This window comes from Pristiophorus japonicus, chromosome 5, assembly GCF_044704955.1.
Source record: "Pristiophorus japonicus isolate sPriJap1 chromosome 5, sPriJap1.hap1, whole genome shotgun sequence".
Taxonomy (NCBI): domain Eukaryota; kingdom Metazoa; phylum Chordata; class Chondrichthyes; family Pristiophoridae; genus Pristiophorus; species Pristiophorus japonicus.
In genome coordinates this window covers 47800992-47828417 of record NC_091981.1, presented here as the reverse complement: position 1 = coordinate 47828417, position 27426 = coordinate 47800992, and the positions used below count along the sequence as shown (strand labels likewise).

Below are 27426 nucleotides of genomic sequence, written 5' to 3'. Positions count from 1 at the left end.
GCGAGAGCAAAAGGAATTGGGAATTGCATCTGGCACTTCTGAAAATTTGTGCTGTAATACAAGTTGCATTGTTTATAATGGAAAGCAGAAACTGAATCAAACAGTGCTGCTCTAACCCGGATATAATGCAGATATCCGAGTTAGAGCAGCACTTTTCCCCTCAACATTATGTCCATGACTAGAAGGCAGTGTCCATGACTAGAAGGCAGTTTCCATAAGCAGATTTAGTCTCCTGTGAATAGGGAAACCTGCACTGCTGTATGGGTTAGTGCGCCAAGGTGTAACATTTAATCTCTAATTGCGGGATATTGCACACTGGAAGAAGGTCCATCACTTTCCCTGTCCCTTCTGAAAGATGAAAAATAACATTTTAACAAAACGTTTTGCACTAACAACAGAAATGTTCATATTGTTAGACACCTCGGATGCTATCGTGGTTACAGGAGAATAATTTTAACCTACATGATTGCCTGTTTCAATAACAAAATTATTTATTCTTTCTTAGGCCATTACTCCAAAGAGACTATTGACTTCAATCACAGTGAGTTAAATGAGTATGTTACCACAGCATATATAATGTTGCATTAAATAATATGCTACCAATGGTGTACATTTTTGTTGAGATTTACAAGTTTTTATGCCCTCCAGTAAAAGTGACACCATGATCATCTCATTTCAATAATAGCCGTGAATGGAATAATTTATCACTGAATTTGTGTCTCTGAAATGTATGGTCCTGAATATTTTGTGTCTGTACTATAACATGCTACAATTTGAAATGCAAGTTTAGCGGTTCGATACATCTCCCAGTATTTCAAGCATTTAATTACCTGTAGTGTTGTAACTGTCAATGTTCCATAATGAGCAATGAGATAAATGATCAATCAATCTGAGGTTATATTGGTGGACTTGTTTAAAGGAGGAATGTTGACTGAGACGCTGAGAGAGCATTGCTTTTTTTAAATAGAGCTATGGAATCTTTAACATCCACAGGAACAGTCAGATGATGGCTTCTCCCCTCAACTGGACCTTTATGTTCTATCCTTCAATACAACTATCTTGAGTGGCCTGTTAATTATGGACTTGCATTCTATGCCTGGTTGAACTTTAGCATTTCTCCTGTAGTATAAGGACATGAATGGGCACGTCCCTATATTACAGGAGAATTGTTAACATTCAACCAGGATAAAGCATCATGATCTAATTGTAGGGAGAAGCTATCATATGACTCGGTCATTGTAGACTTTTCTATAAAAGGAAAATTTAAGAAAGAATAAAGAGAAAAAAAACTTACATTTATATAAGTCTTTCACGATCCCGGGACACCTCAAAGTGCTTTACAGCCAATGAAATACTTTTGGAGTATAGTCATTGTTGTAATATGGGAAACGTGGCAGCCAATGTGCGTACAGCAAGCTCCCACAAACAGCAATGTGATAATGACCAGATAAACTGTTTTTGTTATATTGATTTGAGGGATAAATATTGGCCAGGACACCAGGGATAACGCCCCTGTTCTTCTTCGAAATAGTGCCAAGGGATCGTTTATGTCCATCTGAGAGAGCAGACAAGGCCTCGGTTTAACAACTCATCCGAAAGACGGCACCTCTGACAGTGCAGCATTCCCTTAGCACAGCGCTGGAGTGTCAGCCTAGATTTATGTGCTCAAGCCCTTGGAGTGGGACTTGAACCCACAACCTTCTGACTCCGAGGCGAGTGTGCCACTCACTGAGCTGCAGCTGACACTAAGAAAATAATTAAAGAAAACTCACCCCTAGAAAAGTCTAACTGCAATGTGACAGACCTAATCTATAAAATCCTTCTCAAATTCACATTGAGAATTATGAAAAGTACAGGAAGAGTGCCTCATTGAGGTTTGTTTTCTGAGCAGGCATCCTCAACCACCTCGTGATGAGCATGTCTTTCCAGGAAATTTTACTGTACTCTCTTCCTCTGTTTTGGCATGGTTCCTATTCCACCCTGATGTGCTGGTTTCTTTGACACCATACTGTGATCTTTTGTGATTCACTCTTCTGAAGCACCTCTTGCCTTGTCTCAAACAAAATCTTTCTTTTCTTCCATTTGCTTTTGTCACCAAAAGGAAAGTGAGCGAAGCCATGGAAGAAAGACTACAGATCCTGTTGCTTGGGGAGTGTAGGGAAGGAGCTCCAGATTGAGTGAGATTGCATGTGTGTATGTTACGTGTGTGATGTAGGGATCGCTGGGGATGCCGAACGCTGAAGTTTCAGAATGCCTGAATTAATTAGTGAAACGTCTGATTGTAAATCCCAACTATCTGTTCAGGAGGAGTAGAAAGAGGCCTGTGAATAGGGTACTTGGCTGTTCTCTTGTTTGGGAATGGTGTAAGGTCTAGGGAGGACTAACGAATTGAAATTACTTTTTAAAAATTTAAAAACTGAACATTTCCTTTTACTGCAGTTGTATTTTAATTTAATTAAATGATTAGAACATTTATATAGATTGCACTGTACTTAATTGTGATTTTAGATTCAGTATTTTAAGTTTTCTGTAAATAGATCGTATGAATAAAATTTAATGTTAAATATTGATCTCTCTCTTCATTCCAAACAGAAAAGCAACTTGCATATGCCAGGTAAGTTGAATGCTATCTTAATATTAGCTGAGGTATCTTGTAGTTGTCTCTTGTGCTAAAATACCCTGACTGACCCAAATCACGGTCTCCAATGTGAATACATTTCTCAATTTTATCTTTTTCTCCATGCTAGCTGAAAACACTGCCAACATTTTTCTACGGATATATGCTATCGGAGCAACTTAATAGCTTTAATTTGGTACTGAACACATGAGCTCCTGCATACTTTAGTTGATGTTTATTAAAAAAAAAATCTGAACTCTTGGATGGGCTTATCTTAAAAATAAATTTTGTATTCATGATGTTGGCAGTTCATTTTCACTTGTAGGATGGACTGATTCCTCTGGAATTTACTTTTGTTTTGGTTTCGTTCATGCATCCAAAAACTGAGTATGAATATGCGTTTGCATGATCAGTACCAGTGCAAGTCTCACATCTTTTAAGCCTTGATAGGCTTGTATTCGTAGAGACCGCCCAAAGTGGAGGAAGAGCACCGAGCACTTTGAGTCTCGTCGCCGAGAGCATGCAGAAATCAAGCGCGGAGCGAGCATGCGGCGGGCCAGGCTCCCCACCCACCCTTTCCTTCGACCACTGTCTGCCCCACCTGTGGCAGGGACTGTGGTTCCCACATTTGTCTGTACAGCTACCTGAGAACTCGCTTTTAGAGTAGAAGCAAATCTTCCTCAATTCCGAGGGACTGCCTATGAACGAATGATGCACTTGAAGCTATTCTGTTGTCTGAAACTTGGAGTGTCACTGCACATACTTTTTTGACATCAGCAGGGAGGCATTTGAACTAGGGAAGAAATAGGTCATCGTTGCGCCTGTTTTCCAGAAATTTACCGATTTCACAGGATTATGCCCTGTGCTCCAAGGACGCCTGAAAAACACCCAATACCACATTGGCCGTGGACGAATTCAGGTGTCTCTGGGGGACGCTGCCTAAAAGAGGTGTTAAGCCCCTTTGAATATGCATTGAGCTTGCTCCATTCAGGTTTTCCAGGTGTGGATTTGGCCTATCCAGGGCAGCCACCAAAAAGGTAAGTTTAGTCTTTTTTTTTTTGTTTACATTCATGTGGAGCCAGGGCACACGATTGTCCCTGCCCTGCCCACCCGCTGTCCTTCACTAGTAATTTTCTGAAGGTGACTAGAAAAAAAAAATTCTGTCAGTATTTCTCAATGTTCTGTTTTCATTTGTAGCTTTGGCAAGTCCTGGAGGCCCCAATGCAGTGCGCACCAGTAATTTCACTATGGTTGGATCCCACAAGTTCTCACTCGCTTCTGTAGGAAATGCAAAATTTCAACTAGATAAGGTTAGCAGACTGGAGTACTTTAGTCCGATTAATCTTCTGTCTGACCGTGTATAGTTTTAGCAGATCAAGTGTCACCTTTGTTTAAAATGTTTTGTGATATTCTGTGAAAATGCTTCAATCATAAAGGTGCCTTCAATGCTTTTCCTATCTATTGAATCTCTGGTGTGTTTAATTCTGAGAGCTAAATTTGAGATTACATTGTTCAGGGAAGTTTATTTTCTGTTCAGTAGCATGTCTTTGGATGCACATTTCTCTTTCTAAAAATAAAACTAAGTTTAAAAGCATTAAACCTGAAATGGTTATAATTGCAAGCAATATTTGATTAGAGTTATGACATGATTTGTATATTTAATTAAAACTACACGATTAAGACAGTTTACACTCTGCAGATACTTACTGATAGGAATTTTTTTCATTTAGTTTTCAATTATTCGTTGAATTGTAGTTCATTATGCTACCAGTCACAACATTTCTGCATTATAGGTTCTGACACCAAATTTATTTGGTTGGGATCACAGTACACCATTACCAAGACATATTTGGCCGATGCACCTGCCAACCATACAAATCTTGTATTTTTGTGGATTATTTTTTTAAGAACAAGCTACGCTGAGGTAACTGAGCTGTAGAGTCTGAAGTGAGGTACAAAGCCCCAGGAAAAGGTGACTTTATTAAAATATCTTGGATCACCTTCCTCACGAACTGAAGTGCTTTGCTGATGCCTTCCAGATTTGTCCTATATAAGTGTTCGGGATACATTCTCAACATAATGCTTCATTAAGCAATTGTTATAAAGTTCAAACATGAGTGTTTACTTCATATAGTTTTTATTTTGGCAGCACTGGCATCCTGTTCGATGGTGTCATGGTCTAAACTAAACAGTATCTGGACTTGACAGATTATATAGGAACAGGAGTAGGCATTCAGCCCCTCAAACCTGTTCTGCCATTCAGTTAGATCATGGCTGATCTGTACCTCAACTCCATTTGGGCCATGTATACTATATTTTAAGAATGTATCCTACGTCAAAGTGTTATAACTAATGACATAGAAACATATGAAGGGAGGAACAAGAGTAGGCCATTCAGCCCCTCAATTAGATCATGGCTGCTAGGCATCTTGCCACCATCTATCCATCTTGGTTCCATAACCTTTATTACCCTTTCCTAACAAAATCTATCAATCTCAGATTAGATGTAAACTGTACATTTAGTATTATTCAAGGTGCAGGTGAGTAGAAGAACATAAGGAATAGGAGCAGGAGTAGGCCATTTGGCCCCTCAAGCCTGCTCCGCCATTCAATAAGAACATGGCTTATCTGATCTTGGCCTCAACTCCACTATCTTGCCCATTCCCCATAACCCTTGACTCCCTTATCGTTCAAAAATCTGTCTATCTACACCTTAAATATATTTAATGACCCAGCCTCCACAGCTCTCTGGGGTAGAGAATTCCAAAGATTCACGACCTTCTGAGAGAAGAAATTCCTCATCTCCATTTTTAAATGGGCGACCCCTTATTCTGAAACTATGTCCCCTAGTTCTAGATGTCCCCTAGTTCTAGATACATCCTCTCTGCATGTACCCTGTCAAGCCCTCTCATAATCTTATGTTTCAATAAAATCACCTCTCATTCTTCTAAACTCCAATGAGTATAGGCCCAACCTGCTCAACCTTTCTTCGTAAAACAACTCGTTCATCTCAGGAATCATCCTAGTGAACCTTCTCTGAACTGTCTCCAATGAAAGTATATCCCTCCTTAAATAAGGAGACCAAAACTGTATGCAGTACTCCAGATGTGATCCCATCAATGCCCTGTACAGTTGTAGCAAGACTTCCCTACTTTTATACTCCATCCCCCTTGTAATAAAGGCCAACATTCCATGTGCCTTCCTAATTACTTGCTGTACCTGCATGCCTACTTTTTGTGTTTCATGTACAAAAACCCCCAGATTGCTCTATACCACAGCATTTAGTAACCTCTTTCTATTTAAATAATAATTTGCTTTTTTATTTTTCCTACCAAAGTGGATAACCTTACATTTTCCCACATTATACTCCATCTAATAGGTCTTGGCAAAGTGTCTTATTGGCCTATTCTAACTTGCAATTATTGAATTAAGCTTTTTGCATTCTATTTAAAAAAAAAAATATATATGTATATTGCCACATCTTGAGCAATGTTTTGCCAATGCCTTGTTTTACCTCTTGCTTTTATTATGCACAATAACACAACCAGCATATAGAAGCTTTCGCTTTTGTGAATGATGCTGGTATTCCTATTTTCTCGATAAAATTTGATGACCAGGACAAGTAGTTTCTGGGCGATATGTTCCAGGAAAAAGTTGCTATGCTTGTCTTCGTGGATCATTACTTGTCAGCACAGTCAATTTGTCTGCTGACATTTGCATGCTGCATGGCTCATTCCTTCTAATCAATAATGCAGCTTTTATCAAAACAAAATACTGCGGATGCTGGAAAGCTGAAATAAAAACAAAGTGCTGGAAATACTCCATGTCAGGTAGCGTCTTGGGAGAGAGAGAAACAGAGTTAATGTTTCGGGTCAATGACCGTTCGTAAGTGGTGACTGGTAAAAATTCAAGATATAACAAGTTTTAAGCCAATGCAGAAGGAGCGGAGGAAAGAACAAAAGGGAATGTTTGATCGGTTGGAAGGTAGGAGAGATTAAATGATAAAAGGTATGGTTGTACAAAGCAAAAGGAGATGGTAATGGGACAAATAAAGAAACAAAAGATGGGTCTAGAAGAGGTGTAAATGGGAATAGCTGAATCATCAATATCTGCCGTCTGAAGAAAATGGAGGGGGGTGGGGGCAGAGGTTATGATCTGAAATTGTTGTACTCTATGTTGAGTCCAGAAGGATGCAAAGTGCCCCATCGAAAAATGAGGTGCTGTTCCTTGAGCTTATGTTGAGCTTAGTTGGAACAGTGTAAGAGGCCAAGGAGAGAAGTCAGAGTGGGAGTGGAGCAGAGAATTAAAGTGACAGGCGACTGGAAGCTCAAGATCATGCTTACAGACTGAACGGAGGTGTTCCGCAAATCGGGCAACCAATCTGCATTTGGTCTCCCCAATGTAGAGGAGACTGCATCATGAGCAGCAAATGCAATATACTAAATTAGAAATGCAAGTAAATCGGTGTTTCACCTGGAAGGAGTATTTGCGGCTCTGGATGGTGGGAAGGGAGGAGCTAAAAGAGCAACTGTTGCATCTCCTGTGCTTGCACGGGAGTGTGTTGGGGATGAATGAGGGGTGGACCAGGGTGTCACGGAGGGAAAGGTCCCTTCGGAATACTGAAATGGGAGGGGAGGGGAGGTGAAGATGTTTAGTGGTGAGATCATGCTGGAAATGGTGGAGGCTGATTTGTTGAATGTGGAGGCTGGTGGAGTTTGAGGTGGTTCTGGGAGGATGGAGAAGGGGTGAGAGCAGAAGTGCAAGAAATGGAACGGACGAGGGCCCTTTCAACCATGGTAGAGGGGACTCCTCGGCTGAGGAAAAAGGAAGACATGTCGGAAGCACGAGCATGAAAGGCGGCATCATCAGAACAGATGCGACGGAGACAGAGAAACTGGGAGAATGGAAGTGGGGTGTAGTCAAGTTAGCTGAGGGAGTTGGGCTTAAAGTGGATGTTTGTCAATAGCCTATTCCCCAGAAATGGAGACAGTCGGGGAAGGGAAGGGAAGAGTCTGAAATGGACCATGTGAAGGTGGGGAAAAGTGTAAATTGAAAGCAAAAGTGAATGAAATTTTCCAGTTCAGGGCGAGAGCAAGAAACTACACCGATTCAGTCATCAATGTACCGGAAAAAGAGGCAAGGAAGAGGACCTGAGTAGGACTGGAACAAAGAATGTTCCACATATCCCACGAAAAGGCATGCACAGCTGGGACCCACGTATATTCCTACAGTAACAGCTTTTTGGAGGAAGTGTATGGAGTCAAAGGAGAAGTTGTTTAATGTGAGAACAAGATCAGCCAGGAGGAGGAGGGGTGGATGGGGACTGGTTGGACCTCTCTTCAATGAAGAGCGGAGCCCCCTCAGGCTGATGGGGGATGATGGTATAGAAGGATCAGATGTCCATGGTGAAATGGAGATGGTTAAGGATACTGGAAACTGTTAGTGGTGGAGGGAGTCGGAAGAGTTGTGGATGTAGGTGGGAAGAGACTGGACAAGGAGAGAAAAATAGAGTCAAAATGGGAAAAAATTAGTTCTGTGCAGCAAGAACAGGCTGCAAATTTGAGTCTGCATAAGAACATAAGAAAACGGAGCAGGTGTAGGCCCCTTGGGCCTGCTCCGCAATTCAATGAAATCATGGTTGATCTTCTACCTCAACTCCACTTGCCTGCACTATCTCCATATCCCTTGGTTCCCTTTATATCCAAAAATCTGTCGATCTCTGTCTTGAATATACTCAACGACTCAGCCTCCACAGCACTCTGGAGTAGAGAATTCCAAAGATTCGCAACCATCTGAGTGAAATTTTTCCTCATCTCGGTCTTAAATGGCCGACCCCTTATTCTGAGACTGTGGCCCCTGGTTCTAGATTTCCCAGCCAAGGGAAACATCCTCCCTGCATCTAACCTGTCGAGCCCTGTAAGAATTTTGTATGTTTCAATGAGATCACCTCTCATTCTTCTAAACTCTAGAGACTATAGTCTTAGTCTACTCAATTTCTCCTCTTCGAACAATACTCCCATCCCAGAAATCAGTCTGGTGAATCTTTGTTGCACTCCCTCTATGATAAGTATATCCTTCCTTAGGTAAGGAGACCAGTTGTAACAGCTGTCTTGCTCTTTTTCGCTTTGTTGCTTTAAACGTTGAATTACGCACACACTCAGTTGTAGTAAAGGCAGGATCGGGTCTTTTATTTAGACATTCATACTAAACAAACTCTCTGCTTGCAGTGACTTTTTTTATTTCAAAATATACTTTATTCATATAAAAATTTGCACAATACATTCGAAAGCAGTTCAGTACATTTGGATGCGGTCAGCAAATCCATACATTACATTTGGATGCTGACCGCAGTTCCGTTCAATACATTTCTTTACTTTACATTTCAAGGTACAATTCATACAATCCAGGATACATTGTGGTACGTTCATCAAGTTACATTAAATGTGTCACTATACGGTACACAGTGAGGGTACAGTTACATTTGTTTCCAACATGCATTACGCAACAGAACTTGCATTATACATGGCACTTCATAGGTGTTTGCAGATCATGGTGCTCTATGTATACAAAAGGTTTACCATTGCAGCCTGAGGGGAGTTTTATACTGATACCAGCCCCTGGGTTTACCGTGACAGAAGGGCTTTAAACTGTGGCTCTTCCCCACCGTGCCTTTGCGGCGGCTGCAGAGACGCATCTTTCGAGATTCCAATGTCACTGGTGTCCGTGTGTGTGTGTGTGTGACAAAAGCCAGTTCCATCTCTTTTATATCTAAAAAGCCTTTGAACTCTTATTTCTTTGCATTTAGACAATCACGGCTAACTGCTTTCTGAATTACTTTACACAAAACAGATTATTTAACATACAGATGTCATCAAATAGTAACAAGGTACTCAAATACAGACAGTCATGAATTACTATTCTAGTAACAAGGTATACTCAAATACTTAACATCGTTTAACATACAGACAATGACCAGCTACTCATTTCAATGGCTAAAAGGCACCATATCATCTGGCAGCCTGTTTCGATCCAAACTTCCAATCTTCGGTTTTTTAATCCAAACTTCAATCTTCCAACTTTCAACCCTTTCGATCTCCAGACCGCAGCCGAAGCAAAGCGTTCAGAAATGCGGGACTGCGCTCCCACACCCCGCGCCCCCACACCCCGCGCCAGGTTTGGGGCGCAAAATTCGAATTAAATAATTTAGTGCCCGGAGAGATAGGGTCTTTGAATCAAAAAAATCTGTGGGGCGGTATCAGAGGTGTAATTCACCTCCACGGGACGGAGGCGCAATGCTCAGTGTTGCGCTAATGTGTCCCAACATCCTTCTACTTCAAACTCTGCAGCTGCTTTCCTGGCACCCACTGGGCCATCAGAGAGGGTTTTGGCCGGGCCAGTGGCCGCCATTGTTGGGCCGACTACAAAGTCAGCCGACAAAAAAAAAACATTTCCCAAACTCTCACCATTTAAATAAAATACTCTGCTTTTCTATTTTTTCCTACCAAAGTGGATAGCTTCACATTTCTCCATATTATATTCTATTTGCCATGTTCTTGCTGACTCAGCCTGTCCATATCCCCTTGAAGCCTCTTGCATCCTCCTCACAACTTGCATTTCCGCCTAGCTTTGTGTCATCAGCAAACGTGGATAATATATTGGGGCTGAAATTCTGGTCGGAGGCTTCCCGCGGGCAATTGCTTCCGACCTGAAACATTTCTACGAAAGTACCTGGTAGTCTGGAAGGAGCATGGGATTCCATTAGGGAGGCCTTCTCTACCCGTGCTGCGAAGTGTGCTCCCGTCCTCCAGGTTCCCATGCAGAAGGTGCAGTCACGTGTGACTGCTCAGCCAATCACCTTTCTCATTAATAGCAATGAGAACTCCGTATCTACAAGTTCTCATTGCTATTAATGAGGGAAAAAAAACACAACGCATAAAATTTAAAAAAATAAACACGTCTCACATAATTAAAATTAAAGTTAATAAATATCTTCTATAATTTTTTTTCCTCGTTTTTAAAATTTTTTAAATTATGGTTAAAAATAAATGTAACTTAGTGAGCAGGGTTTTTAAAAATGTGTTTTTTAAATTTAATTATATCTTTGTATGTTTTTAAACTCCTACGCCTGTAAAAGTAGGCTATGCGTCTGCTTTTATCAGGCGCAAGAATTTTGAGGACATTTGCTGGGCAAGATATGGATAAATCTTGCCCTTGCAAATGTCCTCGCACCCGATAGGCGTTGGATCTGTCAAGCTCCAGCTTTACAGATCAGAAAAGCTGGTTTTCAACGCTTGCGCATTGTGTGCTGAAAACCGGCTTTTGCGATGCCTTCCTGGGTCCGTAGACACTCTGTACACACCCGTGGAGACTGGAATTTCCAGCCCATTACATTTGGTCCCCTCATCCAACTCATTGATATATATTGTGAATAGCTGAGGCCCAAGCATCGATCCTTGCGGTACCCCTCTAGTTACAGCCTGCCAACCCGAAAATGACCCTTTTATTCCTACTCTCTGTTTTCTGTCCGTTAACCAATCCTCAATCCATGCTAGTATATTACCCCCAACCCCATGAGCCCTAATTTTGTTTAATAACCTCTTGTTTAATAACCTTATCGAATGCCTTCTGAAAATCCCAACATACCACATCCACTGGTACCCTCTTAGTTTATTGAGGTTGTAACTAGTAGAATAAATAAGATTTGTCAAACATATTTCCCTTTCATAAATCTGTGTTGACTCTGCCCAAACTACTACTTCTTTTCTGAGTGCCATGTTACCACATCCTTAATAATAGATTTTAGCATTTTCCCTACTACTGATGTCAGGCTAACTGGTCTGTAGTTCCCTGTTTGTGGATCTTGGGAAGGATGTAGAAGCGGGCTGTGTGGGGTTGAGGGACTATGAGGTTTGCGGCCATGGGGTGAAGATCTTAGAGGAGATGAGGTCAGTGACGGTCTTGAAAACGATGGCTTGATGTTCGGTAGTGGGGTCATGGTCTGAGGGAGGTAGGAGGAGGTGTTCGAGAGTTGTCGTTCAGCCTCCTCAAGGTTGAGGTCGGCCCACAAAACAACAATGCCGCCCTTGTCAGCAGATTTAATGACAATGTTAGGGTTGGTTCTGAGGGAACTGAGTGTCATGTATGTAACAATACTGTATATACGTAAGAAATGCACACATTGACCACAGAGGGTGAACTTGTGGGGGAGACACTCCTCACCTGGTCATCCAGGTATATAAAGGGAGGTCCCATGCAGAGTCATCACTTCTTGGTCCTGTGAATAAAGGTTCAGACCTTGTCCTGTGAATAAAGGTTCAGACCTTGTCCATAGAATGTGCCTCATGTGGATTTGTGGTATTGTGCAAGGACTTTACATTGGCGATGAGAAACGGGAATCAATGACCCACGAGAATGGCCACCGCCAGCACAGATGAACGGTACTGTGTTGGTGAGGACTGGGACGATTTCATTGAGAGGCTTCAGCAGAGTTTTGTAATGAAGGACTGGCTGGGAGATGCAGCGGCTGACAAGCGAAGAGCTCATCTGCTGACCAGCTGTGGACCTAAGACTTACGAGCTCATGAAAGACCTGCTAGCACCTGAGAAGCCGGCGGACAAAACCTTTGAAGAGCTCAGCAAACTAATCGGTGAGCACTTCAAACCGGCGAGCAGCGTACACGTGGCCTGACACGGATTCTATGTCCACCGCCATTGGGAATAACAGAGCACACCGGATGTCATTGTGGACCTCAGGAGCTTGGCCAGCCTCTAAGTTCACAGACGCCTGCAGGGGGGAGAATGCTAGGGATTTCTTTATTGAGGGCATCGGTCATGCTGGGATTTTCAGAAAGCTAATTGAGACCAAGGACTTGACCTTGGAAGCGGCGGCGTTGATGGCTCAGACTTTTATGGTGTGGGAGGAGGAACTCGAGATAATATACGCGCGCAATTCTGCCTCCAACGTGGCGATGGATCAGGGAGTCAAGATCATAAACGCGACACAGAACCCCGCAGGCAGGCAAGGGCAGTTCGACGCACCCCAGGCAGCAATAGACCCAAGAGTAAGTCTCCAACAGAGACGATGGCAGGCTGAACGGACATTTACGCCCCTCCAGTGGACAGTGCGGCCCAGGATGGGGCCATTGACACCCACTAACAGGGTGCACAAGAGCAGTCAAAGGGACAATCAGCGAGGAATGCCTTGCAACAGCTCTTTTGTTCACAACAATGGGAATCTCAGTTCATGCTGGAGGTGTGGGGGCAGACATGCTGCCAGGGTTTGCAGGTTTCAACAGTTCGTCTGCAGAAATTGTAACCTCACTGGCCATATAGCCAGAATGTGCAGAAAGCCTGGATGAATCAGATGAGGGGTCTGCGAGGCAGGATGACGCTTTGGGCAAATCAGTGGATGCTGAAGGTCAGCGGGTTCATGTGGCAAACATTCACAGCTCATATACCAAAACGCCACCCATGATGATGAAAGTCCTATTAAACGGCATCCCTGTACGCATGGAGCTGGACACGGGGGCCAGCCAGTCACTCATGAGTGTTCAACAATTCGAAAAGCTGTGGCCGCTCAAAGCCAGCAGACCCAAACTGGAACGCATTGAGATGCAATTACGGACGTACACCAAAGAAATCATTCCAGTGCAATGTTGGTGGTCACACACAATGGATCGGTGAACCGGCTGCCGCTTTGGATTATCCCGGGCAATGGTCCCGCACTGTTGGGGAGGAGCTGGTTAGCTGAGATGAACTGGAAATGGGAGGGGATGCTCGCCATGTCATCTGTGGAGCGAAGTTCACGCTCACGGGTCCTACAGCAATTTGAATCACTATTTCAACCTGGCGTCGGGACGTTCAAAGGTACCAAAGTAGTGATACGCATCACCCTGGACGCCAGACCAGTGCACCACAAAGCCAGAGCTGTGCCGTATGTGATGCGGGAGAAAATTGAGAGCGAATTGGACCGTTTGCTGAGAGAGGGCATCATCTCGCCCGTTGAATTTAGTGACTGGGCGAGCCCCATCGTTCCCATCCAAAAAGCGGATGGCTTGGTCAGGATCTGTGGCGAATACAAGGCCACTATCAACCGGGTTGTCAGACAGCAAGGCTGTCAATGTCAATGCGTCAGCTCGCATACAGTGATGGGCTCTCGCGCTCGCATACAGCGATGGGCTATCGCGCTCGCTGCGTATGACTGCACCATCCGGCACTGGCCCAGCACCGAAAACTGCGCTGACGCGCTCAGCAGGCTTCCACTGGCCACCACTGAGGGGGCAGCGGAGCAAAGCGCTGAGATGGTCGTGGCCGTTGATGCCTTTGACAGCGCAGGCTCCCCCGACAGCGCAAGCTCCCCCATCACAGCCCGCCAGATCAAAATCTGGACCAACAGAGATCCCATCCTATCCTTGATTAAGAAATGTGTCCTGACTGGGGATTGGGCACCCGCACACTGAGCATGCCCTGAGGAGGTCAGACCGTTTCACAGACGGATGGACGAGCTCTCCATCCAAGCCGACTGCCTGCTATGGGGCAGCCGGGTAGTCATGCCCCAGAGGGGCAGGGAAGCATTCATCAGGGAACTCCACAGCGAGCACCCAGGCATCGTGCTGATGAAGGCCATTGCCCGGTTACGTGTGGTGGCCAGGAATTGATTCAGACCTGGAAACTGTGTTCGCAGGTGCATGGCATGTGCCCAGGGAGGCCCCGCTCAGCCCGTGGCCCTGGCCCACCAGGCCATGATCACGTATTCATGTAGACTACGTGGGCCCGTTCATGGGAAAAATGTTTCTCATTGTGATTGATGCGTACTCGTAATGGATCGAGTGCATCATTTTGAATTCGTGCACGACATCCACCACGGTGGAGAGTCTGCATGCGGTCTTTGCGACCCACGGCTTGGTAGCGATAATGGCCCATGATTCACAAGCTACAAATTCCGGGAGTTCATGTCGGGTAATGGCATTAACCATGTCAGGACAGCACCGTTCAAGCCGGCCTCCAATGGCCAGGCGGAACGTGCGGTCCAAATCATAAAACAAGGCATGTTCCGGATTCAAGGACCCACCCTTCAATGCCGCCTATCGCGCCTCCTGCTGGCCTATAGGTCTCGACCGCATTAGCTCACGGGGGTCCCGCTCGCGGAGCTACTCATGAAACGAACACTCAAAACTCAGCTGTCCCTCATTCATCCAATCCTGTCCGACATTGTTGAGGGCAAGCGCCAGTCCCAAAACGAGTACCATGACCAAAATTCAAGGGGGAGATGTATAGAAATTGATTACCCCGTATTTGTTCTCAATCACGCTTTGGGGACCAAATGACTTGAGGGTACTGTAATCGACAAAGAGGGGAATAGGGTCACAGTGGTTAAACTTAACAATGGGCAGATACGCCGCAAGCATCTGGACCAAGTGTAAAAAAAAAAAGGTTCAGCATGGACACTGAGGAACCTGAGGAAGATCATGAGATGGTATTCACGCCACAGCCAGTGAATGAGCAACAAGAACATTCAGCAGCATGCACAGTCCCTGCGGTCAGCCCAGATGGGCCGGAATCACCTCAGGTGACAGACACGCATACCAAGGCTCAACAACCAGAGCCCCAACTGCGGCGCTCCACAAGAGAGCGCAGACCACCCGAGAGACTTAACCTATGATCCCAATAAGATGTTGAGGGGGAGGTGATGTCATGTATGTAACATTTATGTAACAACACAGCAATACTGTATATACGTAAGAAATGCACACCTTGACCACGGGGCGAACTTGTGGGAGACACTCCTCACCTGGTCATCCAGGTATATAAAGGGAGGTACCACGCAGGGACATCACTTCTTGGGCCTGTGAATAAAGGTTCAGATCATGGAGTGACCTTGTCCATAGAATGTGCCTCGTGTGGATTTGTGGTATTGTGTAAGGACTTTACACTGAGTGCTGCAAGTTCAGAGGGAGGTAGGTTGGAATGAGTGAGAGGAGCAGAGAAATTGAGATGGATGATGTCACGCCGGCAGTTCCAATGAAAAGATCGAGGGTAAGAGGCCAGTGGGAGGAGTCCAGACAACGATAATTCTGAAAACGAGAGAAAGGGTCTACTGTGGTGGGGTTGGAGTCCTGGCCAAAGAAGTGGGCGTGGAGATGAAAGCGATGGAAAAAGAAATTCATTGAGGTGGTGGCGTAAAGGGATGAAGCTCAGGCCTTTGCTGAGGATTGATCATTCGGGGTCAGAGAGGGGAAGGTCAGAGCAGCTTTTACTGCTTGTTGCATCTCATGCTATTGCTTTAATGTATTTAATGAAAGAGTGAGTTTTAGCATATGCTTTTAAATGTCTGGAACAGGTGACTTGCTAAAAAGGAATACATTGTATGATGACATTAAACTTGAGTAATTGAAGAAAAAATTTAATTACAAAGTATCTGGGCTCTTGTTTAAAGCTGTAGTTTTTGCATATCGAGGCTGAGTGAGAATAGCAGATATGATTAGGTGGCCAATCACTGTGGTAAAAGCTTTTTCAACTTCAAGCTGGGGGTGGGGGTGGGATTGTTGAATGAATACTCGATACGACAAGACCATTGTATATCCTATACTTGGGAGTAGTTTACACTCTGTCCATGTACTTGTAATGGTTATACAATCAGTCACCTGATTCACTGCTCTATTTTATGTAATTGCCTTACTACTGCTGTTTCCACAGCACAGATTCTTCAAGTGCTCAATTGAAGTGTTTCCATCTGTGCACAATAGTAACTTTTTTGCAGGGCTGTGTTTACTCGATAGCATAATTATTTATTCTTGTTGTTGAAAGTGCAGAATCAGGGATCACTAATGCTGCTTTGAAGCATCAAAACAAGATTCATTATAACAAATACTATTTGTGAAGCCCCAAATCTCCTTCGTTTCACCTGACCTAATTGATCCAAAATGTAAATTTGATAACCCCTACCGCAGACAGTTGTTGATGCTAGTCCGTTGGATATATTCAAGAGGGAGTTAGATGCGGCCCTTATGGTTAAATGGATCAAGGGGTATGGAGAGAAAGCAGGAAAGGGGTACCGAGGTGAAAGATCAGCCATGATCTTATTGAATGGTGGTGCAGGCTCGAAGGGCCAAATGGCCTACACCTGCACCTATTTTCTATGTTTCAATGTTTGATTTACCTGAAATCATATTAGCATTGAACTTTGCACTTGGTGTTGCTTTTTAACATTATGGTATAAATAGTCTGTTTCATTGTTTGGCCAGAAAATTAGAAATTTGCCAACTTTTTTGTGTAGCTTTAATTTGCTTTTTAAGGACCTGGAGAAGAAATTTCTGCAAGGTTAACAAAGTGTGCAGTGCACTGTCTAAATATCAAAGTAAAGAATCATGTAAGGAGGTTAGTAACTTGGGAACCCACAAAATAGAAATCTTGTGATAAATACAATGACACAGCTGTGCTAACTCGTATGATCGGATGTGGAGTGTTTGGCATAACTATGATGCAGCTGGATTTGCAAATGAATTGTTCCATTTTCGTAACCAGCTCAATCCCTGTTCTGCCTTGTGAACATCAAATGTGCAACATAATAACCATAGGATGAATGAAGCCTTGGTACTGTCTTTTTGTGAAGTCTTTGTTTGTAATATCACATGGGCCCTTAGTGGTGTTGGAATATGTGCATATTTTAGTGGTAGTCAGTGGCTATTAACCTCCTTCAGGGAAGTTAATATTTATGAAACCGTGCTAAATGGTAAATTTTTTGTGTTTTGTTACTGACTTTTTCTTCACGTTTTTGTAGACGGCATTATCGCCTTCGGGTAGCCGTAAGGTCGCAATTCTATTCTGGAAAATAAAATAACAGACTGATGTGTTGTGTTTGTATCCATAATAAACTGAATCAAGTGAGAATACTGATTAAAAGCAATAACCAAAATGTAATATGCACGTCTTTTGGTTCTTTGCAGGTTCCATTCTTGTCTCCTCTTGAAGGTCACATTTACGTAAAACTGCAGTGCCAGGTTGATTCCACAATTGAGGAACGTGGATTTTTGGTAAGTTTTCTTTGATTATCACAGTAGAGGTTCTGATTAGAAACAATTCCTGCTGATTGCTCTTTGCTTTGAGGAACTAATGATTTATTTGAAAAGGAAGTTTAAAAAAACGAGCTTGAATTTGGTTACCTTAGGACAGCACAACTGTTTCACAGCCAGTTACTTATTTTGAAGTATAGTCACGAACAACAGTGAGATGAATGATCCACCAGTTAATCTGTTTTGGTAGTACAGGTTTTGGTTGAAGGATACATCTTGGCCAGGACACTGGGAGAATGTCCTGCTCTTCTTTGTAGAATCCCATGGGATCTTTTACATCCACCTGAGAAGGCAGACGGGAGCTCGGTTTAACATCTCATTCAGAAGATGGCAGCTCTAACAGTACAGCGGCCCCTCAGTAATGCACTGGACTGGCACAGTCTCTGGAGTGGGACTGGTACCTGTGACCCTCTGACTCCAAGGAAAGAGTGTTTCCATTGAGCCAAATTGACCTATTGGCCAAGTTGCTACAAAAGCTCCCTGATGATCATTGCATGGTATGGCTGGATAGTTTATGTCCTGTTTAGTGGATAGAATTTGACTTAGACTTTTTTTCTGTGTTAGTATTGGACTATCGCCCATCATTTATTTCAATTTCAAAAATTCTTCATACTGTAATTAATCTAATCGCACCATCTAGTGGAATATTAAATAATGTGGTTACAGATCAATGAGAACCCTGGAATTAAATACAGGTAATTATCCTGATGGCTACACATAGTACTTTAGAGACAATTTGCTCTTCTGAATCCACTGATATTCTCAACCGTCTTCATATTGCCTCCAATTTAGTTCAACCAACGCTGAATATCAAATATTCTTTATTCTTTACATTGCACAGGAATAAACTTGGTTGCCCATGAATTTTGGGGAGTGGGAATTATTTTTCAGTATATAAATCACATCACCTACATGACTATCTTTCTCCTGCTTAATATAAAAACATAATCTGAAGACAGTCCACTCCGTCACTGTGCACTCCCTGTTCATTTACCACACCATTTGAAAAGATTGGAATTCCCTTTTGTGTTTGTATGAGATTTTTTTTAATTAGAAAGGAGGCAACTGAGTCAGATTTGAGCTTTAAACACTGCGTTGAATGTATTCGAAACTATGGCGCCCCGAACTTGGTGCACTCACTGCCTGCTGCTACCGGGTTTTTTGGGCGGTCTCTCCTCGGTGCCAGTTTCGTGAAGGCCTCCCGCCGGCAGGAGGGGAGGACCGCTGGGAATCGCCCGCTTACGCGCAATGCGTAAGTGTTCTCCCGCCCGCCGAGCTGCCAGTTGCTCCGGGCGAAAGTTGGCGGCAGCAGGGGGAAGGACCGCTGTGTGGAGGCAGCTCTAACCCCAACAGTAAGTATGAAGACCTGCAAAAAGAAGTTAGTAAACTTTTATATTTATATATTTATTTATTTATTTATTTTTACAGTGATTCAGGTGGATGGGGTCCCCTGAAGGTTTTCCGGTGTTTTTTTTTGTGTAAATTTTTATTTTTAATGCGTGTCTTTCCCCCCCCCCCCCCCCAATCACGGTCCGATTCAATTCTCGTCGGCACTTTGGCGAGAATTGCATTTGCTGCCGAGATTGGGAGCTCCCGCCCACTGCTGCCAACGTTCAGGTAATCAGATATAAAGGTTTGGACCCTTTATATCTGATCACCATACTTGATGCCCATTACCTCTGAGTACCACTGCAAGCTTTTGAACTTGAAGATCGTTTACTTGGCTCTTCAGCCAGTGCATTCTGGAAGATTGAGGAGGAAATGATCTGCTTTAGCCCTGAATGCAAACTCAATTCCTCCATCAAATTTTTCATCCTTTCAGTTGTAGAATGGCCTGGCTCCTTTCAGTTGTTTGGAGACCCCCCACCCGACCCAAGAATAGAGATTTTTGCTCCAGCTCTTGAAGAATTCAACAACATTATGTCATCCTTTCCGATCTCTGGAGCATATCTGAGGGGAGTTGTCAATGATGTATGAAAGTCTCTTTCCTTCCAATTACCAATTTCGAGTCTGCACTAGATATTCTTTAAAGTTCCGTGTCACTGCTCATTCCCATAAGTGGACTTTGTGTCTCTTACGATTTGCAGTGTGCCTGTCCTGTTTAATATTTTAAAAATCGATAACGTATCCTGGGAATCATAATTATAAGACCGTTTGTGTGTACAAGGTACTGTGATCTTGCAGGTACCCGTGGGTTTTATCCAATCTTTCAGAAGGTGGATTGATGAGCACTCTAATGAGCCAAAGCCGATTATAAACATATAACATATGAATGAACGGAACATAATTTTCACAGCGCGATTTGCCTATTTTCTACTGTTCGTTGTAACATTAAAATAAACTACACAAGCTTTTCCTTTTTGAAGTGAGTTTATCTCACTTTACAAGTTGGCATCGCTGAATTGTCCAGCACTACCTCTGGAAAATAAGACCTCCATGTCAGTCTTATTGTTCCTGTCTTTTTTTCCCCATAGACAGAAAGGAAGCCAAAAGCTTAACCTCTCTTTCCCCCCCCCGCCGCCCCCCCAACTCTCTGCCAAGGATAGGTCTGCTGAGGTGGCAATCAAGGTGCCACCTTAAGCAGGACTGGATAAAACATCAGTTAAAAGATAGCTGACTGGAAATGTTCAAATGTAGTGTTAAAATTGGAGTGTGGGGGAGGGAGTGTTGTGTCTGACTCATTTTACGTAAATGTCGTGGTTGCTGAAATCAATTGCAAGCTTCCTGAATCTGAAATAGGAAGGTAGCTAGGAGGATTTAGATCTGTTATGCAAATTGGAAAACAAATGGGGAACCAAATGGCCAATGAAAATTTACTGCCAAGATGTAAAGTATAGCATATTAATAGCAAAATGTGTGATGCAAGTATGCAATGATCAGAATAGAATTAAGATGGAGACTTTGGAAGTGACCTGGATAGTAGAGTTGTCTTTTTCCTTGAGTAGCTGGCTCTTAAGGAGGTGGCCCTAGAAATAGTGGATGCATTGGTGATCATTTTCCAACAGTCTATCGACTCTGGATCAGTTCCTATGGACTGGAGGGTAGCAAATGTAACACCCCTTTTTAAAAAAGGAGAGAGAGAGAAAACGGGTAATTATCGACCGGTTAGTCTGACATCAGTAGTGGGGAAAATGTTGGAATCAATTATTAAAGATAAAATAACAGCACATTTGGAGAGCAGTGACAGGATCAGTCCAAGTCAGCATGGATTTGTGAAAGGGAAATCATGCTTGACAAATCTTCTGGAATTTTTTGAGGATGTAACGTAACGTGGACAAGGGAGAACCAGTGGATGTGGTGTATTTGGACTTTCAAAAGGCATTGACAAGGTCCCACATAAGAGATTGGTGTGCAAAATCAAAGCACATGGTATTGGGGGTAATGTACTGACATGGATAGAGAATTGGTTGGCAGACAGGAAGTAGAGAGTCGGGATAAATGGGTCCTTTTCGGAATGGGAGGCAGTGACTAGTGGAGTGCCGCAGGGCTCTGCTGGGACCCCAGCTCTTTACATTATACATTAATGATTTGGATGAAGGAATTGAGTGTAATATCTCCAAGTTTGCAGATGACACTAAGCTGGGTAGTGGTGTGAGCTGTGAGGAGGATGCTAAGAGGCTGCAGGGTGATTTGGACAGGTTGGGTGAGTGGGCAAATGCATGGTAGATGCAGTACAATATGGATAAATGTGAGGTTATCCACTTTGGTGGCAGAAACACGAGGGCAGAGTATTATCTGAATGGTGGCAGATTAGGAAAAGGGGAAGTGCAACGAGACTTGGGTGTCATGGTTCATCAGTCATTGAAAGTTGGCATGCAGGCGCAGCAGGCGGTGAAGAAAGCAAATGGCATGTTGGCCTTCATAGCTAGGGGATTTGAGTATAGGAGCAGGGAGGTCTTACTGCAATTGTACAGGACCTTGGTGAGGCCTCAACTGGAATATTGTGTTCAGTTTTGGTCTCCTAATCTGAGGAAGGGCGTTCTTGCTATTGAGGGAGTGTAGCGAAGGTTCACCAGGCTGATTCCAGGGATGGCTGGACTGTCATATGAGGAGAGACTGGATCAACTGGACCTTTATACAGTGGAGTTTAGAAGGATGAGAGGGGATCTCACAGAAACGTGTAAGATTCTGACGGGACGGGACAGGTTAGATGCGGGAAGAATGTTCCCGATGTTGGGGAAGTCCAGAACCAGGGGACACAGTCTTAGAATAAGGGGTAGGCCATTTAGGACTGAGATGAGGAGGAACTTCTTCACTCAGAGTTATTAACCTGTGGAATTCCCTGCCGCAGAGAGTCGTTGATGCCAGTTCATTGGATATATTCAAGAGAGAGTTAGATATGGCCCTTATGGCTAAAGGGATCAAGGGGTATGGAGAGAAAGCAGGAAAGGGGCATTGAGGTGAATGATCAGCCATGATCATATTGAATGGTGGTGCAGGCTCGAAGGGCCGAATGGCCTACTCCTGCACCTATTTTCTATGTTTCTATGTAGACAAAGTCATAAATGCATGCTTCCACAGCTTATCCAATGTTACATGGGTGGTGATAGAACTTCCTTACTTCTGACCAATTGAATGCGTTTCTTTTCCTTGCAGACCATGTTTGATGATGTCAGTGGCTTTGGAGCTTGGCACCGACGCTGGTGTGTCTTATCAGGGAACTGCATCTCGTACTGGACCTATCCAGATGATGAAAAATGCAAGGTTTGTAGTCATACAAGAGCTATCACTGCAATGTTATAAAATAACAACTGAAGTTAATTATCAGCAATGGAATTCAAATATCCTTTTGCTGTTGGTGCTTATCTCCAAATATAATTTTGTTAAGTTTTCTTGCAATGCATACATTACATATCTTATTTGTGCTTGAAATGCCCAACCTGTAAATGCGTAAGCATCAGAGACAGCTTCTGATCCTGGATGTTGTTAGCAAGGGAGGAGGTAAACTTTTTGTGTGTTAAATGTTGAATGGGAATGGGAAGGCTAATAGCTTGACATTCTAAACAAAGGAGGCTTAAATGCCTGGCTGCACGGCATTTCCAAGTCTTTACACTCCTTTTGTGCCGAGTCTCATCTGTAAAGGTAGAAGTCTTTTTGATAGCGCAGCACATCATTGACACTAGTGGGGGCAAATTGTCCATCTCGTTCAAATACGAGGTGCCCTTTCTTTCAGCTAATTCCACAGTGGAATTGGATCCTTTACTTCTGACATTCAGTCCTTTACAGATCAGCCATTTTGATCTCATTGAATGAGAGAACACGCTTAAGGCGTTGAATGACCCCTTCCAGTTCCTAGTAACACTTGGACAAATAGCAGTATTTCAGAGATTTATATATTAGTATTGAATATAAATGACGCTATCTTGTATATAGTTCCACAGTGCGTATCCTGCTTGCTTGTAAGATTTGTTGAGATAACATTTTCTCTCTCAATTCCCAAGTGGTGTAATTTAAGAACTTCTGAACACTTTTCTTTGGAAAAAGAATTGGGCCAAAGCACCATCAATGCACATTTCTTGTAAAATTAGTGTTTCCCCACTGCATCCCTTGTATCCCTCTGTCAGTTTCCTCGTGTCCTGCAAAATTCAGAAACTATTGATTAGGCCAGAAATTCAGGTCGGGGGCTTCCTTCGGATGGACGCCTCCAACCCAAGAATTTTTTACAAATTTACCTGGTGGTCCCGGAGGTGCCTGTGATTCCGGTGGGGAGGCCTTCTCTTCCCGATCTTCGGAGCACGCTCCTGTCCTCTAGGTTCGGACGCAGCAGGTGCAGTCACATGCGACTGCACTGCCAATCAGATACAGTATTCTCATTAATAGCAATGAGAACTCAGTACCTATGAGTTCTTATACTATTGAGAGAAAAAAATATTAAAAAATAAAAAACACACCACATAATTAAAATTAATTGAATTTGAAGTTAATTAAAGGTTCTAGAGGGAAAAAAACAATTTTTTTGATTTTTTTTTGGTTAGTGTTTTAATAGGGTTTAAAATAAACATTCCTTAGTGGACAGGGTTTTTACCATAAAACTGTTTTTAATTTTAATTTTTATGTGTTTTAAAACTCTTACGCTGGTAAAAGTAGGCTATGCACCTGCTTTTACCCGACGCAAGAGTTTTAAGGACATTCGGTGGGCAATAGTTGGGCAAATAGCCCAATCTCACCCGCACAAATGTCCCTGCTGCAGGGGACAGATCGGAAAAGCCGCTTTTTGGTGCATGCGCATTGCGCGCCGAAAACCAGCTTTTGCGGGGCCTCACCAGGTCCGTACGTATTCCGTATGGATCCAGTGAGGCTGGAATTTTAGCTCCACTTCCTTGTAAAATCAGTTTTTCCCCACAGCTTCCCTTGTATCCCTCTGTCAGTTTCCTCGAGTCCTGCAAAATTCAGAAACTACTGATGTCACTATTTGAATCTTGGGTGCCTGTCGGTTAGACTGAAATAGTACCAGCAAAAACCTTATCTAACAGGTGGTGAGCAGCTGTAAACGTATGCATAAGCAATAAAAAAGCACTATCGTTTTGCTTTTTTGCCTTCCTGTTTCAGTACAGTTTAATCTTGTTGGGTAATTTAATGCAACAGCAAACTAAATTTTACATATATCCCTTTTAGGTATCTCTTTAGTTTTAAGCTTTGCATTTATCCTTCGCTGCCCTTTTTCAGAAGAATATATCTATTTCTACTTGAGCTATTTCAAATTTGAAGATTCCCCACTGCTAATCAGTTAATCTGTTTGCTAACTTTTTTGCCCAATTAATTTGGATGCACATGATAAAGTTAGGACTAATAATAATGTAAATCACAATAAGGAGATTGGAAAGGTTCGGCAATGCCTCAATTTTAAAATTCTCCAACCTTGTTTTCAAATAGCTCCAAGGCCTCGCCCCTCCCCATCTCTGAAATCTCCTCCAGCACTACAACTCTCCCAGATCTCTGCGCTCCTTTAATTCTGGTCTTTTGTGCATCCCCTATTTCTTCCGTTCCACCATTGGTGGCTATGCCTTCAGCTGTCTAGGTCCTAAGTTCTGGAATGCTCTCCCTAAACTTCTACACCTCTACCTCTTTCTCCTTTTAAACAGAGAAAATAGGTGCAGGAGTAGGCCATTCGGCCCTTCGAGCCTGCACCACCATTCAATAAGATCATGGCTGATCATGCACTTCAGTACTCCAATCCTGCTTTCTCTCCATACCCCTTGTTCCTTTAGCCGTAAGGGCCACATCTAACTCCCTTTTGAATATATCTAACGAACTGGCCTCAGTAGCAAATTCCACAGGTCCACAATTCTGAGTGAAGAAGTTTCTCCTCATCTCTGTCCTAAATGGCTTACCCCTTATCCTTAGACTCTGACCCCTGGTTCTGGACTTCCCCAACATTGGGAACATTCTTTCTGCATCTAACCTGTCCAATTCCGTCAGAATTTTATTTGTTTTTATACGATCCCCTCTCATTCTTCTAAATTCCAGTGAATATAAGCCTAGTTGATCCAGTCTTTCTTCATATGTCAATCCTGCCATCCCGGGAATCAGTCTGGTGAACCTTCGCTGCACTCCCTCAATAGCAAGAATGTCCTTCCTCAGATTAGGAGACCAAAACTCTATACAATATTCAAGGTGTGGCCTCACCAAGGCCCTGTACAACTGCAGTAAGACCTCCCTGCTCCTATACTCCAATCCCCTAGCTATGAAGGCCAACATGCCATTTGCCTCCTTCACCGCCTGCTGTACCTGCATAAGAAGCTCCTTAAAACTTATGGGCTCGACTTTTCACTTCACATCACCACATATCGCCCAAAACGGCCTTTCATCACCCATTTTGACAAAAAAGTGGAAATTCAGGCTGGATCTTGCTGAAAAATTATCCCCCTGACTTTCGATTCACATCGCCGAGGTGATTGCCCACACATCGCCCAGTCTAACTTTCAGCACATCGCTGGGCTGATCACTCGCTGACGACATTACCGGGAAATAGTTGCTTTTGCCGGGCTTTACTCGGAGCTGGGCACTATGGACGCCATTTTGAATATCGGAGGAAAGGAGGGAGGCTGCAAAAACAAGAGTGCTCTAATAATTTGAGAGTTACAAGTGTATTTGACAGATATATCTAGTCAAATTTAAACTTATATTATAATATTTTCATTTATTTTCGTAAAAAGGTCAGTTTAGTAGTAGAAAAGGCATTTATATAAACAGTGAAAGAATAGGGGCTGCATCTTCTCTGCCATTACTTGTAAGTGCAGAACTGCTGGCATCTGAGCTTGAGTTAAGTGAAGGGATCAATCGTAGAGGTCGCAGACTAATGCGTGGACGTATGAAGAGACCTTACAGCCGAAGAACTTGCAAGAAAAAGCAATCTTACCTGAACTTGTCTGATAACGCATGCCTTCGGAGGTTGCGCTTCCGAAAGGAGGTCATCGATGAGATTTGTCAGCTCATCGAGGGGGATCTGCAAACTGCCAGCACCATCAGGACCGCACTTTCCATTGAGGTAAAAATTACTGCGGCACTATCCTTCTACGCATCGGGCTCCTTTCAGGCTTCAGCTGGCGACATCTGCCGTATCTCTCAGCACACCGCACACTGCTCCATTCGACAGGTGACTCAAGCCCTTAACTCTCGCAGGATGGACTTTATAAACTTCCCTATGACCAGGGAGGCACAAACCAGGAGGGCTTTGGGGTTCTCGAATAGCAAACTTCCCCAAGGTGCAGGGAGCAATAGTCTGCACGCACATTTCCCTTAAATCACCTTTACAGAATGTGGAGGTGTTTCGTAACAGAAAGGGATTTCAGTCGCTAAATGTGCAACTCGTTGTCGACCAAATCTAGATTATCATGGCAGTTAATGCTAATTTTCCAAGCAGCATCCACGATGCACACATCCTGCGTGAGAGTGCTGTCTCTGACCTGTTTGCCAATCAGCCACAAGGTCACGGTTGTATGCTGGGGGATAAAGGATATGGCCTTGCCAGCTGGCTCATGATAGGGCTGACGGTCCACCTCAAGAAGGATTGGAGACTGAAGAGGGAGATAACGAGGAGCAGTAGGAGGCCGATTAGCACCTCTGGGAGGACATTCAACCTGGCGATGAACTCATGGCCCCACGCCCACCCGCAAGACTGGAAAAACCCCGTGGGAGTTACGCTGTTGCGTGAGCAGCTCATAAATGAATGTTTTGCATGAACTTTAATAGTGGACAGTCAGAGTCAGACGTTTATCACAAAACAACGGTTGCGTTAGCGTTGAGCAGTCTGGTCGGCCATTGTTTACATTAATATGTTATTACGTTATAAGAAAATGCACAACAATTGTAAATTGTAAAATGTAATAAAGTATTACTCAAACAAAATTTAAATTTCAACTGCAACAGGAGCAACTCCAACAACCCACCCAACCTCCCCAAACAACACCCCAGCAGTAAACCATTAATAGAAAGAACAAACAATATTCATACATCACCTGCAGTCATGTTTCCCTCCCCGTACTCTAGCCCCACCCGCCCAATTTAGTCCCCGAGTGGCACCGAGATGTCACTCGTGTGCAACTGCCAACGGCAAGACTTCCTTCCATGGTGGGGGAACTGCTGGTGTGATCGCCTGTTTGGTGGGGGGGGGGGGGGGCGAGGTGTAGGAGGGAAAGTCGAAAGCATGGGGATTGCCTTCCGAGTCAGAAGGAATTGCTTCCTCCTAACCTGCTTGTGCGCTGGTGTTTGTGGTCTACGACATCACGTCATGTTCAAG

The 27426-nt window shown here is 43.5% G+C and overlaps 1 protein-coding gene across 2 annotated transcripts in view; it reads left to right on the top strand.

The window, feature by feature from the left end:
• Positions 1–27426, top strand: part of anln (anillin, actin binding protein) — a 111866-nt gene that overhangs the window by 71912 nt on the left and 12528 nt on the right. For both annotated transcript variants that reach the window (XM_070880601.1, XM_070880600.1), the window contains exons 18-22: positions 506–541; positions 2593–2614; positions 3815–3927; positions 17562–17648; positions 22284–22391. In XM_070880601.1, the coding sequence (XP_070736702.1) occupies positions 506–541; positions 2593–2614; positions 3815–3927; positions 17562–17648; positions 22284–22391 (366 nt within the window). The remainder of the gene's footprint in view (positions 1–505; positions 542–2592; positions 2615–3814; positions 3928–17561; positions 17649–22283; positions 22392–27426) is intronic.